The sequence below is a fragment of the Ruditapes philippinarum genome, unplaced genomic scaffold, assembly GCF_026571515.1.
Source record: "Ruditapes philippinarum isolate M1 unplaced genomic scaffold, ASM2657151v2 ctg8133_1_1_1_1, whole genome shotgun sequence".
NCBI lineage: Eukaryota > Metazoa > Mollusca > Bivalvia > Venerida > Veneridae > Ruditapes > Ruditapes philippinarum.
Window position 1 is genome coordinate 18825 of NW_026856486.1, and position 16875 is coordinate 35699.

At 29.3% G+C, this 16875-nt stretch overlaps 1 protein-coding gene across 1 annotated transcript; it reads right to left on the minus strand.

The window, feature by feature from the left end:
* Positions 1–207: 207 nt before the first annotated feature.
* LOC132746705 (hemicentin-1-like) lies at positions 208–11699 on the minus strand. The gene is made up of 8 exons (XM_060735921.1): positions 11588–11699; positions 10444–10773; positions 4131–4451; positions 3591–3890; positions 3060–3350; positions 1571–1846; positions 1055–1345; positions 208–584 (listed from the first exon to the last, which is right to left on the minus strand). Exons 1-8 carry the CDS (start codon positions 11640–11642, stop codon positions 223–225), a joined length of 2226 nt encoding a protein of 741 aa, XP_060591904.1. The 5' UTR covers positions 11643–11699; the 3' UTR covers positions 208–222.
* Between the last annotated feature and the right edge of the window lie 5176 nt (positions 11700–16875).

Here is a 16875-nt window from a genome sequence, read left to right on the forward strand (position 1 = left end):
TTAGTACAAAGAACATACATAAAATCATTTACATTATTTTGTACTTAGTATCATAATATATAAATATGCAGTCAATAACAAATACCTTTGTTTACAGAATGAATTTTAAACGTATATGTTCATGCCATTTTGAATAATATATCATTATATAATGACCAATTTTATTAAATGCACATTTTATTAAATGGAAATAAATAATTTCCTCTTTTAATAAACATTTTATCAAAGATTATTTGGATAATAATCTAAACACATAGAACATGAAAGTGTGCATAACTTACCTTCAGCATTGATGTAGTAGTCTTGTATGTATGAACCAACATCATTAGAAATAATTAGCCTATATCGCCCGAAGTCGGTCTCCATCATGTTGTATATAGATAAACTTACATTTAACTCATTATTTGATATATTGATATTACTGTTTGATGTAACACTTATCCAATTAGACTTTGAATATTTCTGCCAAATAACACTTTCTGGTTTAGGGTAGGCAAGGATAGGAAAATAAAGAACGGCAGTAACATTACTTGCTACTGTTAAGTTTGTATTGAATGGAACTGTTGGATTAGCTCTCGGTGAACCTATATCAAATCAAAATAACATGATATGAGCAACTTAATTTGCTTTATACCAAAACAAACATAAAACTAGCATATATTATACAAATTTGTAAAATCAAATAATTAAAAATATGAGATGATGTTTTGTGTTGTTGAATAATATAATTTATTAGATTATTCAGTGTAATTTATCGCTATTATTTGCTGAAATTGACAAGTAATATGTGTGTTAGTTTTGAACTACATATGTATATCAAACGGTTTGTATTGAAATACATTTGCAAAATTTACTCGGTTTACAATTCATATTGCAAATACCGTTCATTAACTGTATTGCAAACAACCAAGTCTACTAAATTTGATATACATTATGTTCAAGGAAAAGATGGACAGCTTTGCTATCTCATATTATTGAGTTACTTGATTACAAAATCATATTCTGCTTGTATTTATATCATGTAAAAACAGAACTTAAGTTTTTATATACTAACATCTTATAAATAAATTCAGTTGCTTTGTTGAACCGACTCCGATGTTGTGTTTGTTTTTGCCGAAACAAAAAAAGGTTCCAGAATCTGTACATTTGGCAGAGCTAAGTGTAAAACTCAGCATATTTGAATGAGTCCAAACCAAAGTTTTGTCCGTCGTAAATCGTAGACTCGTATTCGAAATTGGTTTACTGTCAATGTCGCAAATAAAGGTAACGTTGTCATATTCAGTTGATGTCACATTACGCTCAGATTTGTATCCATTCACGTAAAAATCCTTTATTGTCGCAGAGTCTGAAAATGAATCATTTTGTTATGAATTAACTTCATGGGAATTTCTCTTCAATCACTAAACGGAAAGAATAGAAGTTTAATAAGTATGTAGAATCTAAAATTTTGCGATAGATAAGATAGATAAACAACATTTCACTTATTGTGTTGAATAAATACCTGTAAGACAATTTTTAGAACTACATGTATATAATATTATATGGTTCATGCAAAAAATATAGTACATACATTCTACAGATAGATGCCACATTTTACTGTCTGTTCCTTTAACAGGTGATTTTCCAGTTGGTGTCATAATGTTGTAAACACTGCAGTTGTAATTCATGTCGTCATCCCTTGAAATGTTACGTATTGTTATATATTGACTTGACCAGGTCATGTGCCTCTCAGATGTCCATAAAAATACCGTTTCCTTTGAGTTTCCATGAGTAACCGAACATGAAAAGTTAAGATGATCTCCTTCTACCAATGTCAAGTTTTCTAATGTGTTAATTGTAGGCGGATCTAGAAACGTTTCAAACGTCTAATAAATAATTTATTATTCATATCACGGCGACATTCCATTTTAATTTTATTTTTATTTTCTTATGATTTTTTAGTTTTATTTATTTATTTATTTTTTGTGGGGATAGGGGTGTGATAATTATTGTTTTTATTTATTTTTTTTTGTTTTGGGGTGGGGTTGTTTTGTTGTTGTTGTTGTGGTATTTCATTCCAGTTGTTTTGAAGGCTGAGCTCCACTGAGGTACAAACCCATAACATAAAGTTTAAAATCTTAATATGCTTATCTTCTTTATTGTAAGGTTTGAAAGCGGATAAACAAAACGTTTCAAACTTTTATTTATTTTCAAATCAACGTATGGTTTTACTTTTTTTTTTTTCAAGCATCTATTTTCGTGCACACCCACTATTTTAAAACGATTTGTATTTGAAGTTAATGTAATAGTCTTAAACATACTTAATCTTTAGAGAAGCATCTTTCCAAACATTTGCTCATTTGTACATATTGTCATGACTTGTGATATTTGTACTTGCCACACATAATTACCTGATTAAAATGGAAAATTGCAAACATAATGCCCGGCTAACAAATGTTTGACCTAATTTTCAGATGTCCTAGAGTTCTTCTGATAATATTGAACATGTTCTAGATTTCTTCTGATAATTTTTGTTACTGCCAGCTTAGTCACGGCGTGTTTTAGCGTTTTTTACAGGTCATTACGTTTCAAATATTTGATATTCTTAAACATATCAGTGAACATGTCATATGAACCATTTACAGTAGTTTAAAATCAACTTCTGCCTTAAAAAATTAAGGGATAGAAACATTTAAAATTTGAAGTTTAGAAATAATAATAATAAAAATAAATACATTGTATACATTTGATTTATCTTAAAAGTGGCGGCTACAATTATCGATATCTTATCAACATTATGATTATTATAATACTGCTTGTTTTGTGAACATTAGTAGAATAACCGATGTTCCGTTAGCCAGCCAGATACACGTAGCTTCCTCACATAAAAAAATCCAACATCCCTGAAAGGACATAAACCCATAGCGGAAAGGGACAATTGCTTTGAAATCAGCGACTTGCATTCTACAAAAGTTCTAGAGAGCTGATTAAAGCACGAAACTACATGTCAATTTATATTTTAGTTTTTGTTACGAGTGTTACAAGTAAATTTCGGTGAAGAAAAGTAGTACAATACTTACAAAGAACATGGACTTCAACACTGCTTCTACTTGAACCATTCTGTATTCTCTCGGTTGCGTTCATTGTATTTGTAACAAGACACGTATAATTTCCTGCATGCATTTTGTCTGTCACCAGAATTTGCAATGTTTTATTGAAAGTCACTGGTATGTGTTTTGCTTCCCATTGATAAGTTGGAGGGGGCTTACTTTTGCTTCTACAATCCAACAACAATTGTTCGCTTTGTATGATATATATATTTCCTGACACATTCAATGATTCATACGTGAGTATTGGTATGGTAGGAGGATCTTCAAACAAAGAAAAATAATTAGTTAGTTTATACTTAAATGATTTAATGATATAACTGGAAATAAAGCTAAATTAAAATATCCTTATATTTGATATATAGCCGACAAATACAATGTTCAGCCCTTGCTTATATGTCTTAATTCAAAATTCATACATATTGTAAATTTATAAATATTAAATAACACGTTCATTATCAATTAGAACTTATTGGATTTAACAAGTGTAAAGTTCAAACTTACATAAAACACTGACATTGATAGACACAGAGTCATTTCTTTCCATTTGTATGGACTGACAAGTGCATGATCTATCAGTGTCAGACATTGCCCGCCAAGTCAACGTATTTGTGGTAGATTCTGCTGTCGAGAAACTGCCAGAACTTGTATAAATTTCATTATCAAAACATCTAGTCCATGTCAATAAAGGCTTTGGATTTCCGCCAGTGATTTTGCAAGTTAAAGTACCTGTGTTATTTTCAATTCCATAATAAATTCCATTTGAGAGAAATCCATTTATCATTAGCGTTGTATCAGGTGGATCTGAAATAATAATTAAAACATATTTGTTGAAACAAAGGAAATAATAAAAAAACAGAAGACAAACTACAAACAATGGGATTTAAAGCTAAATAATTAATTCACAGTCATGATGAAAAGACAATTTCAAGTTAAACTATATGAAGATAAAATAGAAAAAAAGAAAGAATCCCCTGAGAAGACTCAAAACGGCAAAAATTAAAAATATTGCATGCTCAGTTTGACTGAGTCTGTTAGACTTACATGTGACATAAAGTGATATTAAACTTGATGATATTTCTTTCTTTTGCACTTCCGACCCGATGACAACACAATAAAGTTTCCATCCGTTGTATGTTCTGTTTGGTTTGTAATTAAGAGCACTCTCCGCTGAAGTCAAACCTATAATGTTAGATTTATTTGTTTGCTCTCCAGTTAATTGCAAATGGCTGCGATCCTTTAAAATCCATTGAATCTCGGGAATCGGCCGGCTGTAAGAAGTGTTGCAAGTAAACATTGTTGTGTTGTTTTCAGAAATCTGTATCGACTTCTCGGTAGGCGTGATAGTCAATGTTTTGACTGGAACTAAACGCACATTACATATCAATACCTTCATATAACACATCCGATATTGAAATTTGTAAGAATATTGCCTTATCTCCAGTTTTGATTTTCTTTGTATTTTAGATTATATTTATCCATTTTAGGAATGTGTTTATTTATATTCTAATTTGCATAAACATTAAAACATTTTGTTATGAGGATATGATTCTACTTTAATAAACATCAATTCCTGAGAGGATATGTATTGCTGTTAACCCTATGGTCATCGGCAGTTGTAACACATCTTCATTTATTATCAGGGTGTCGAACGTACAGCGATGCGATACTCCTTTAAGCGAGGTGAAATCATGCGATACGGACGAATGGCGGATTTATTCGTGTAAACACACGTCAGAGTGAGTGTATTTTATTAATAAGTTTATAAATTTACGATTACAATTGCATATTTTGTATTGTAGATGTGAAGATAGGACCGACACACATTTCATCAAAATTAAAGAGGCTTAAACTCATTATTAAAAAATTTATTGAAGGTAAACTGACGGCAACTGATTTCGTGTCGGTGAATAAAATCGCTTAAAGCAAGCTTATAATAATATACTTAATTTCCTTTTTTTTATTATATAAGGGTAATCATAATTGAGTTGCATAGCAAGTACCTTTGTGCTCAGATATACATAGAAGCTTACTGGTCAAAATATTTAATGTATTCTTGGTTTTGGTGCGATAAAATATCTGTACGCTGTTAAAAGTTCATCACATCTGTTGTACCTGTTTCCCTATAATTACACTAAGATATATACCATATATATGTCCGTTTCCGGATTTCTGAAAAAAAAGTTTTTATATCTTCTACTTTCCTTAAGGATTTACTTCAAATAAAAGTTTGGTATCACAATCTATATAAATGTTATTATTTGAACTAAATTTTAATAGTTAGATATCTACCTGTGATAATAAGTAGTTGGAAAAAGTAGCCTTTACTCTAAAATCTTAGATATCTATAGTTTGTGTTCTCTCATTTTTTAACAGCATTCATAGTTTCTGTATCTTCATTCAAAAAAAGTTTCGCCCTTTTCAACAACAAGAGTCTTGTTTTTTGTACTGTATCTTGTTTGTGATTTATTTTTCCTTTTGATCATGGAACTTGTGTTACGTTTTTTCTGTAGTCTAATTTATTACTGAAGAATCTATGAAATTTAGATGTGTTGTTTATTTTCCACTTTCGTTCATCTAAGATATGTCCGACATATGATTTTGCCAAATTATTTCGAGCTTATTAAATGAGCGCTTTTTGCGTTGAATGCATTCCTGCGAATGTTTGTATCCGCAAAAAAGTTGCATGTAGCAAATTCGCGAACATTTATAGCTTAGAACTTCCACAGCGCTCTTCATTCAAAATCAAAATGTTTTGTAACTCCAACTTGCCACTAAGGCAAGAAAAAACAGCAGTTCCCACACATTAAGAAAGGCACTAGCTTGAATAGGAGATCAACAGAAGCATGTTAAAGGACTCTTTATGGACCTTAACAATAATAACACAGTATATGCTATCATTCCTTATACCATGTTGTACATTTCATTCTGCAACTTTTATATGTTGATATAATACATTTTGTAGTTTATTTTTATTTACAAAGTAGGGATAGTAGGTTTTTTGTAAAAAACAGTAAGAGTATGGCAAAAAAGTAGAAAAGTATACAAAAGTAGGACTAATTTTAAGCATGTATAATAAAAGTGCCACAATGGCTTTAATTTTTGACTTAAAATGACTTTGAATAAATAAGGGTAATCTTATAGCCTTTGTCAATGTTTTTTTTTTAATTTATTAAGTAATTTATAATATCCAATCCATAGATGAAAGCAAACCATTATTGTTTCATAAAATTTCAAGACCCATTGCAAAAATAACAGCAAAAAACCACAACAACACAATTTATTACATGTACTTCCCAATGTATTGAATGAACATAAAAACGGATGTGGGCTTTTTTCCGATTAGTGCATGTAATACAATAGTAGATCCACTTCTCATATTTCTATTGTTTAAATAAAGTTATTTTTTCTGAAAACATAAATATGTAATTAATAAAAGAAAAACATATTATTAAATGATAAATCCTTTACTGAATAAATGGAATAAACAAAACGAATATTATCGTTACTATTGGTTATTTGATAGAATTTCAAGTTTAGAATTTCAAGTTTCTGCGCAATAACTTATCTAATTTTAATATTTAACCTTTGTGAAAAAAGAATATTTAACTTACATATCATAGTAAAATACATTAATTGACACTGATGTTTTAATTGTCACAGTGATTTGCATATGGTTAACATACAAACACAGGACTTCATCAATATTGAATAAGAATGTACTGTAATGAGGAAGTCCCTGTCGCTACAGAAAAACACACCAAAATGTGTGCGTACAGTTGGTTTATCGAACCAAATATTAGGCGTACGATAAGAAAACTGGAAACATTGACTATATTTTGGATAGATATGGAACACTTCTCTTGTGTATCGTATTGTTATCAAAATTAAACATGTTGGGACTTAATCTAATCGAATATCTCGTTTTAAAACTACTGATTAATTATTCATTTTCATGTGCTTATCAGGTTGACGGTTGAATTTGCAGCAACAAATACCTGAATAACTTTAAATTCTCAATACTATAAAATTTAGTATTTTATTTTGACGATCATGCACAACTATAAGTTCTGATCAGCATGCACAAAGCTATTCTTAAAGAAATTACAATATACAACAAATATTTGAAAACAAACATGCTCGTAGTCACTTTCGTTTTAGCTTTCGTCGGCCATAAGTCCGTATCGCATGATTTCACCTCGCTTAAAGGAGTATCGCACCGCTTTACGTTCAAACCCCTGTATTATAAATTGCCAGGTAAAAGTATATTAATTTACATTCATTTTTCGCTGAATTTATGCATTCATATCATTATAATAAATCAATTTCATTTTAGTTTTACCTCATTTGACATAAACAATTGTGTTTAAAATGAAATATTGAATGCAGTTTATTCTTGTTCAATTGGTACCTAACAGATTTTATAAACCATTTCTATAATTTTTAACAAAAATAATACATAACTTAAGCTTGAAATTTTGACTATGATAGGTTATTTCAATAAGAGCGGACCGATAAATCCATTTATAAATATTGGATAATAAGATACTTTATTTTTATACGTGCCTTTGACAAATAAAGATGCTCTTTGATTTAGGCTGTATGTCATATTTACAACTGTACAAAACCAGGAAGTATTGTGATCAGCACTTGAAATGTTTGGTATTTGTAAAGAAACGGTTGTTTCGTTCTTAGAATCGTTATCACAAGTACACGCGATTCTGTCTTGTGTTGCCGTTAGAGCAAAACAATCACGTGTTGTAAATGCGCATATATTACTCCCATCTTTTCGTTTCCATGTCATTCTTAATCCTGTTCCATTGTGAACACATTTGAAGGAAACGTTGCTTTCATCAAAATCATCAATTACTTTTGGTATGATCATGACATCTATTGATAGATATCCTAATTCATGAACAACAAAGCAAAATATTGTTAAATATATGTCTCAAACGTATATTAGTTAATCCCCTGCAATATACCGGTATCCATGTTTACATTATGAATAAAAAACGATTGTGCATCTCATTTTTCAACTTTTAATGAATGAAATATTAATATAATTTAAAGCGTTCGAAATAAAGAGGCGGACGTATTATTGAATTGAATTATTTACGTTAAAATTGGGTTTATTATGCTGAAATTTGAAAAAGAAGTATAAGGATAGGAGTAACTTGTGTTAGAAGAACACAACCATTATAATTTTAAAACAAATACGGTACTAAAAGTATGAAGATTGAATAGTTTCTTTATGTTTATGTGATCAGAAGCAATCAAAATTGATTATCCAGCAAAGAAGGGATCAGTACTAAAACACCCATCAATTAGAATATCAAAGCAAAAGCAAAAACATGAAACAAAAAATGGTTCAAAGCTATGAAATGGGATCTTCGTAAGTACCTTCATAGTTTTATTTTCCCATCACATATAACCATGTTATTTCTTGATTTTACATAATGCGGAGTTCATTTATATGTTGACCTATATTGTCTTTAACTTAATCAAAGTTAACTGAATAAGAAGAAAATACACAAATGTACATATTTGCTTCTCATTGACTACACACATAAACAGAACATATAATTAATATATAAGTTACCATAATACTACATAGATATTTATATTGGAAATTAAACAGTAGTTCTTGTTCGATTAATTGTTGCCAACAATTATCAAAATACAATTTCAAATATATGATGCGGACTATTAAGAACTACATTGACATGAAAGGTGCTATGTAGGTATTTGATAGACGCATGACCTCCGCTTATGTCTCAAATACTACACGACCCCTTTCCATTGAAAAGTATTATGAATTGAGGGTAAATCAATGACATTGAATATTTACATTAATTTGACCGACATAAATGTAAAATAGTATAAATGTATTTAAAAGGTCATACCTACATTTCACATTGAATCACAAATACATTTTTTTACCTTGATTTAAAACGGCCATATAAATCACAAAACATAACCAATTATTGAAATGTAAATCCATTTTCAAGATTATTTAAACCTTTTTTCCAATAGGTTTAAACACTTCGTCCTGGCAATGAAATTTTGTTATAAAGCTTTTAAAAATTAGCAAACTGTTCACAAACTTCCTGGTTTGCATTAAAGGTAAAATTTCAAAGGTTTGTTTTTATGACGAGTATCCTACATAATTGCAGTGACAGTCTGTTGCACGCACATACCAGGTTCAGTAATATCAATGCGGTGTTAACATAACAGTTTACTTTTAATGTTTGAACAAACGAAATGAATACTTGCACGCTACAAACTAATGAATTAAAGTTTATTTAGCATACTACATAATAATTATATTCAATACAATGAAATGTAATTTTAAGACTCAGTGTCCTACACATCATGCAAAAGAGAGTTATTTGTTTCACAATGCACATCTTTGCAATGTAAAAATATGTAAATTGTGATGTTGAACCGTACCTCCTACATATTGTAAAACTATTCACTTCTTTTCCCGAACATCTTTGCATTTCTGAAGTTTAAACTTATTTCTATAAATGCCCCATGAACATAAGAAAAAAATGATAGCAAAAGGCAATACACCTAATGTAATAAATATGAAAGGTTGTAGCAATAAACATTTCTTCAATTCTTCTGTTTCTTTCTTTTTTTTTTGTATCTCTCTAGAAGTGGGTTATTCGTAACTGGATGTATCAATATAAAAAAAACTATTCAATTTACTGAAAAAAGTACTTAGTCCGACAAAGATTGCTTAGATATATATGTTGAAAACATATTTGTTTGACCTTTTGTTTGAAATTAACACAAGGAGCTATGACTAAACACGGACCGAATACGAATTTTATTGTTTGTTAATTAAACATCTAAAAATTTATTGCATTAAACTTATATCAGGTCTCCGTAACTTAATGTCACGTTGTCTCTATTTTCCCATTTGTATGTCCGTGTGTTCGGAAGAATCTACGTGTCGATATTGAAATGTCAACCCTGCATGTGTTTCTTATAGTATCATTGTATCACATTTTTATATTCCTAAATGTCATGGTCAAAAACATTTTGACTGTTTTAATTTGTTTGGTATAACAGTCAAGATTGGACATATTTAGGTATATCATTGCACACATGTAGCCTTCGAAAACAAATACAGGCAACGAAATTGCGCAGCAACAGTAACTCGTCATGCTTATTGTATTGTTATCATGCAACATTAAGTTCTCTTGGTTACAGGTTTTATAAACACTTTCTAACATTTATTTTATAATTTGCTATTTTAACATTTATAGATCTACTTAGAAAATCATTATTTATGTTATTACATGTATAAGTGTTTTAATGGAAAATAACACTTCCCATCAATTATACCTACCTTTTACATAAAGTACTGCCCCTTTGCTCTCTACACCACTTAAGGAAAGTATCATACAACTAAAGGACGTATTATGATCTTCCCTTGAAATAGTCGATATTTGTAAAGTCAGTATTGTGTCACTAAATGTTTTGAGACAGCTGCAGTTGAATTTATTATTTGTTGGAAGCGAAATTACAATGCACGAATCTATGTCAGAGTGGCAAATGTTATTGTCATTAATGACCCATCGAATTCTTCCCGCAGTACCATTGTGTAAACATCTGAAGCTTGCTGTATTGCCTGTAATTTCATCTAAAACTGAAGGGAATATTCTTACAGAAGACTGAACTGTAATGAAAATGGCATTACATTACATCATAATATAATCATTAAGATATAACGGTAAAGAGTTAGTAATAATATGAAATCAACACATGTCTGTCATGGTAAAAGTGCATGAAAGCAACCCGAGAACTGAAGTAACATCCGATGCGGGACCGAAGGGTTTATTGCAGTTCGATGGTTGCTAAAATTTACCCTGAGAGACATGTGTTATTGTTTACAGAACACCCTTTTTCAGTAAAACATTTTTTATATTTTAAACTGTTTACGTAAATAGAGCGGCAAGTGGGAGTATTGCAAAAACGTCACCTGTTTACTATTTCCTGGATGATAGATCAAAATAACTATCTAGAAAAGAAAAATGTTTACGTGTAGTAAACTGAAACAAAACACACACTATCTTGTGTATAACATGTAAATGTATATTCTGTCATACATTTATCCATATATTGTTATTTCTTGGATTATTTGTTATGCAAAAGCGTCTCAGAATGAGGCATATGAAACATAGAGTTTGTAATTACAACAGGAATAGAAAAATCACAAATGAATAAGTGTTTTTGAGAAAATACAAATTGGCTGTTTACTGAAAACTGTTTGCCAATAATTTGGGTTAAATATTTTATAAAACCAAAACATAATTATGTTTGTATGTTGAAATATGGTAATTATGTATCCATGTCAACACTGCTATTAATATTGATATAGGTAAACAGTACACTTGAAAATTCAACTCTTCGTAAACAGATTAATTCAATAACAGGCTATATTTATATAACCGTTTAATGAATTTTAAAGCCACAATTACTTTTATATTCACCTTCATTAGAAACTGTCATGTAAATCACAAAACATAACCAGTAAAGTGAACCCATTTCTCGCCTTTTTAAACTTTCCTTTCATAGTATCATCACACTTATTTTGTTCATAAATTAACTTCCTCGTTTGTATTGATGGGTACACTAAACGGTATAAATTGTAGTCAATACCCTACACACTCGAAATCTGATATATGACTCATTCGTAATAGTACAAACTATTTTTTTATATAATATTTTTGTCTCATTGAAAAAAAGATAAGTCTTCGCTGATAAGCAACTTATTCAGAATACAAAATTAACATAAATGTTTATGTAACAACCGTAATCTATTAGTTGATGTTTAATAATATTGCGCGCGAATAGCTTTCAACACATTTGATCTTTTAATGAGCTATATTTTAGCTATTTATATAATATATGTACCGAATGAAATATTTAATATTTAACATATATTGAAAACACACATTTTTTCGTTCAATTTACATTTAGATAATATGAAAAGTCAAGGGATTAATGTAAACTTAAATTATCTTTCCAAACTTTTGAGAAGAAAGAAAATTAAAGAAACAAAATCATATAAATAGTTTATGCAGAGATTATTCCTTTTATCACATTAAAAATATGATTGAATACTGTATCAAACTTGATTTTTGCCCAGCAATTGTAAATAGTATTAACGTTACTGTGAAAAATAAAACGTGTTACGACGGTAAGGGTCATAAGGGTACAAGAGTTATCTCCCTTAAATAATTGTATACTTACTTACGTATTATATACTTTATATTTGACTAAAATTATTTTGAATTTTCATTACATTTCCTGAAACTAATATTATTATATTACTAACTTAAAACAAGCCTGAAATAAGGACTTTAAACAAACGTAAGAATTGAAGATTTACGTTTTAATATTACTATTCAACATGCACTATGTACGCTATAGCTTCATTTCTATGAGTCTATTACAAAATAAAATAATAGTGATGTAATTTCGAAAAGTTTTCGCAAAACATATACCATATATAGACGGTGTAACATAAATGAAACATTTTCTAAATAAGCTAAAGTTAAAGTAAGTTAAACTAATTTGTTTTGTGAAATTATTGTAACTAATATACTGTACCACAATCCTCAAAATAATACATTTCTGGGACCATGTAAATATAAATACGAGTCAAAAGGTAAAGGAAATATGTCATTAGCCCAATTTTGAAATGAAAAAAAAAGGTAGGAACAATGTCCCTATTATATGATTCTAACTTTTCAGTGAATGGAACAAAGATATGATGTGAAAAAAGTCGACAGTATGCAATTGTTATAATTCAGATATTTTAATAAATCGTTTAATATGTAATATTCGAATGTTAATTATTTTATTCAAAATCTGTTTGTCCTCATTAGTTGGGTGATTCGTTGAAACTAATTAAGAAAGTCTTGGATCGTTTAAAACTTGAACATTTGCATTGATAAAAAGTGTGTGTCAAACCTGTAATCAGCTAAAGAAATTAAGTGTGCAAGAAACTTGATTGACTACCGCTTTATTATAAGATCATGATCATGTGCCACGCATTTCATTCTCCTCAAAAATTCACGTCTTTTGCATGTACACTAAATTTTAAGGTAGAATTTTAGGTTAAAGACAAACTTTTTTTTCTTAATTTTCATGACAATAAGCATGAACCTGAAGTCATTCTTCTTTGAGACGTTTAATGTAAGTATGAATGAAAACACTCCTTTTACAATATTGCATAATAACTTTGACGAGTCATCATAGACATATTGTGTTCTCCCTTTAATTGTGAGCTTTGCTAAAGTTAAAACACTACTGCAATGTTAATGGAGTCTGATTGTGTTGAGTCTGATTGTGTTCAATCCTGTTACCAACACTGTTAAGATGATACGGTGACACTCAAGCATTGTCGGCTGCCAATATTATTCGCCTTAATCTTAGCGTTAATGCAACAAATATTTTTGTTTACACGCATGTATCTGTTATGTTCTTTTAAATCCTAAAAATTGAATTTGTCCTGTCTACAACTAAGAAGGTATTTGTTTTGTGTGTGTGTGTGTTTTTATAATATAAGTGTGATAAGTGGTTTTTAATGGTTCTGATCTACTGACGGACCATTTCATCTTGTTCTTTGGTTTATAAGAGTTAAAGTAATGTAAATGTTTTGAAAGAATTATTTTGAAAATCATTTGTTCTCAATAAAAAGCAAATCATTTTCTCGGATGAATATATATATATATCACTTTTGATATCGTCTTCTTGACAAGACCGACCGAATGTAGATTAAAATTATGTATGAGAAAACACTTTTTAATAGGGATCAAAGAGGCGACATACATTGAATACTGTTAAGGAAGATTATAAGGGTAAAATTTGCATAATTGAAGTAAAAGTTCTCGGGAGTATCGGCAATGGATCCGGATTGTATTTTAGTGTCATATTTAAAGATGTCTGCCTGTCTTCCAATGTTATCCGTTTTATGTATTTACATTAAATTTGAATTGTATGCGAACATTTACATGTTGCAAATTTCAATTCTTCATGTAACTATCTATACATTATCTTTCGTGTTGAATCATTTTTGTTTTCGGATTTTGGCAAATAAACTGAGAGATAATGAAAGACAACTTTTAAACGAGCAGTTATTTTTGCACACGTGTATTTAAGTATTATGTTTGGAACAAAAATATATTTTATCATAGGGATATACAACATACAGTCAATGCTATTGTAAACGAATATAAGAACACATGGTTAAATTACATATCATCTATAAAAAAATAAAACATTTTTTCTTCCTGTTTATTTTAATTTAAAATATTTTTCTTCCTGTTAACCAAATATTTTAGGCAATTTATTTCAACACGCAACTTTTGTCAAGTGTGTTCGTACTTGTGTTCGTCTCTGTATGAGAAATAACACGTACACGAGTAAGGTGTATTTGGTTTATATGCATATTTGAAATTATAATATTCGTTATGTTTCTTGTATTTGCTAAGTAAATATTTAAATAATTTTACATGTTTTCAACTAAGTGTACTGCCAATGTGATTTCATAAATATCAATCTTTAATCCTCAATAAAGTTTGCTACAAAGTTTAAACGTCGAAACTTACATAGAGAACACATTTTATAAAATTGTTTTCGCTTCTTTGCCTTTTGAAAATTGTTAAACAATAAATGACAGCTTGTGTGCGAATATATTCTAAAACCTGTCTTACAAAATAAGTATAGCTGAATTGTAAATGATGATTTTATAGTTTCACGTATATAATTTTATATCATCTTGTACGTTAAGTTTACGCGGGTGATAAAGTATTGTACTAGTTTTTAAGGGTAAAGTATTTATATGTTCTATCAATATTCAATCCTCATTAAAGTTTGCTACAAAGTTTAAACGTCGAAACTTACATAGAGAACACATTTTATAAAATTGTTTTCGCTTCTTTGCCTTTTAAAAATTGTTAAACAATAAATGACAGCTTGTGTGCGAATATATTCTAAAACCTGTCTTACAAAATAAGTATAGCTGAATTGTAAATGATAAATCTTGTACGTTAAGTTTACGCAGGTGATAAAGTATTGTACTAGTTTTTACGGGTAAAGTATTTATATGTTCATATTTATATAAATATTGGACTGGACGATATTTCGTTCTTTTTCGCCACTAGAAAGACTTATTTTAGTTCCAACTCCTGTACCAGTTTCTGTCTCCTTCATACTATGGAGCTGAGAGTACTGGTTAACATCTTTTCTATTTTCTGCTAGTTTCTCATATGTAACTGAAATGTCGCTTTCGTCTTCTATTTCTGAAATTTAAATGAGGTATTTTATCAGACACAAATAAAGAAAATATAGACCTGTTCTTGCATTACATACATACGTACGTATAGCTACAAATTTGAAACGAGACTGAGAATAAAGTTAATGAAATGTAAATATTTTTCCTGAGTGGAATGACCTTTTCTCCTTGTTATAAATTTGTGTTGAGAAAAGGTTTCTCACTTTAAAAACACAAAAACACAATTGCTTGTTTACAATTAAAAGTATTATTTCTGTCTCACCTTTATCGAATTTTTGTATTTCCTTGACTGTGCTTTCCACTTTTTTAACATTCATACCTACTTGTTCATACGTTTTGTCATTACCTATCTGTTGATTGATTTCACCTATTAAGTAGAACATTTTAATTTCAATGATAAGAAATTAAAGTATATCATGTAATTCAAGAAACACGACAATGCCATGAATCCGGTTTTTGAACAATTGCTACTGAAAGCAAACGACATGTACTCAGTAAGCTTAATACACAAGACGTCTTTCTTCTAAAGATCTATAACCAAATCTTTCAAAATGATACCTGATAGATAACATCCTTTGTGTGTAGTAATAATACTTACCCATTACAAAGTTCAATAATGTAATGGTATGTGTTTATGAAGAAACAACATACTTATCTTTCAAACACCATAATGTTAACAATAAATCCTAGTGTTATTCGATGCTTAATTATCGGTAAGATATTAATATTATCTTTCAATTTTGTATTTCATAACTTAAAATTAAAAATGATTTATCATTATTATTGCAAATGCTTATTATGTGTATTACAATTACTTTCTTTAGATACAATAATTCATCACTTGCATTCAAATTGATGTATCTGTGAAATGTCCTTTATCATCCAATTTGAAATAAAAACCAATGAATAACGTACGCACAACGTTTAAAGAAAACCATTAACTGTCATCACTTCACAACAATGGAATTACAATTAATGCTTTTATTCTGCGCCGTTTAAGTACAATAGTCTCTTAATTAAAAAAAGAATAAATCCTTAAACCATTTTATTTGTATTTGGATTGTAAGGCTAGCAAATATCTACGATAATTGTTTGTATTAAATTTTAACCTGACCCTCGTAATACATTATATTATCGCAAACTGATTGCTTTGTAAGTTATATAACAATGTATCGTTCCTTACTTAAGTAATCCATCGAGAACATAATTATTTATATTTTAGTAATAGAGACCATGACCTTGACGAGTGGTCCTTAGTGAGGTCACAAAATAAGCTTGTTATATTCTTGATTACAATATTTTATTTCTTTCTTAAGTCTCCAAACGGAAACTATTTACTTTTTTTATTTTAGTGATTATAGTGACATTGACATTGCATTTATGTTCCATATTAATCCTAAGCCAAATCTTCAAATAACCTTGTGATCTACCTTTCTTTGATTAATTGAATAAATTGCCAGTTATAATTACTGATTA

Coding starts and splice junctions, on each gene's coding strand:
- LOC132746705 (XM_060735921.1), bottom strand. CDS start 11,642: ATGGGTTCACTTTACTGGTTATGTTTTGTGATTTACATGACAGTTTCT. Junction 3,351..3,590: donor TATCAATGTCAGTGTTTTAT/GTAAGTTTGAAC, acceptor CTTTGTTTGAAG/ATCCTCCTACCATACCAATA. Junction 1,346..1,570: donor GTGGCATCTATCTGTAGAAT/GTATGTACTATA, acceptor ATTCATTTTCAG/ACTCTGCGACAATAAAGGAT.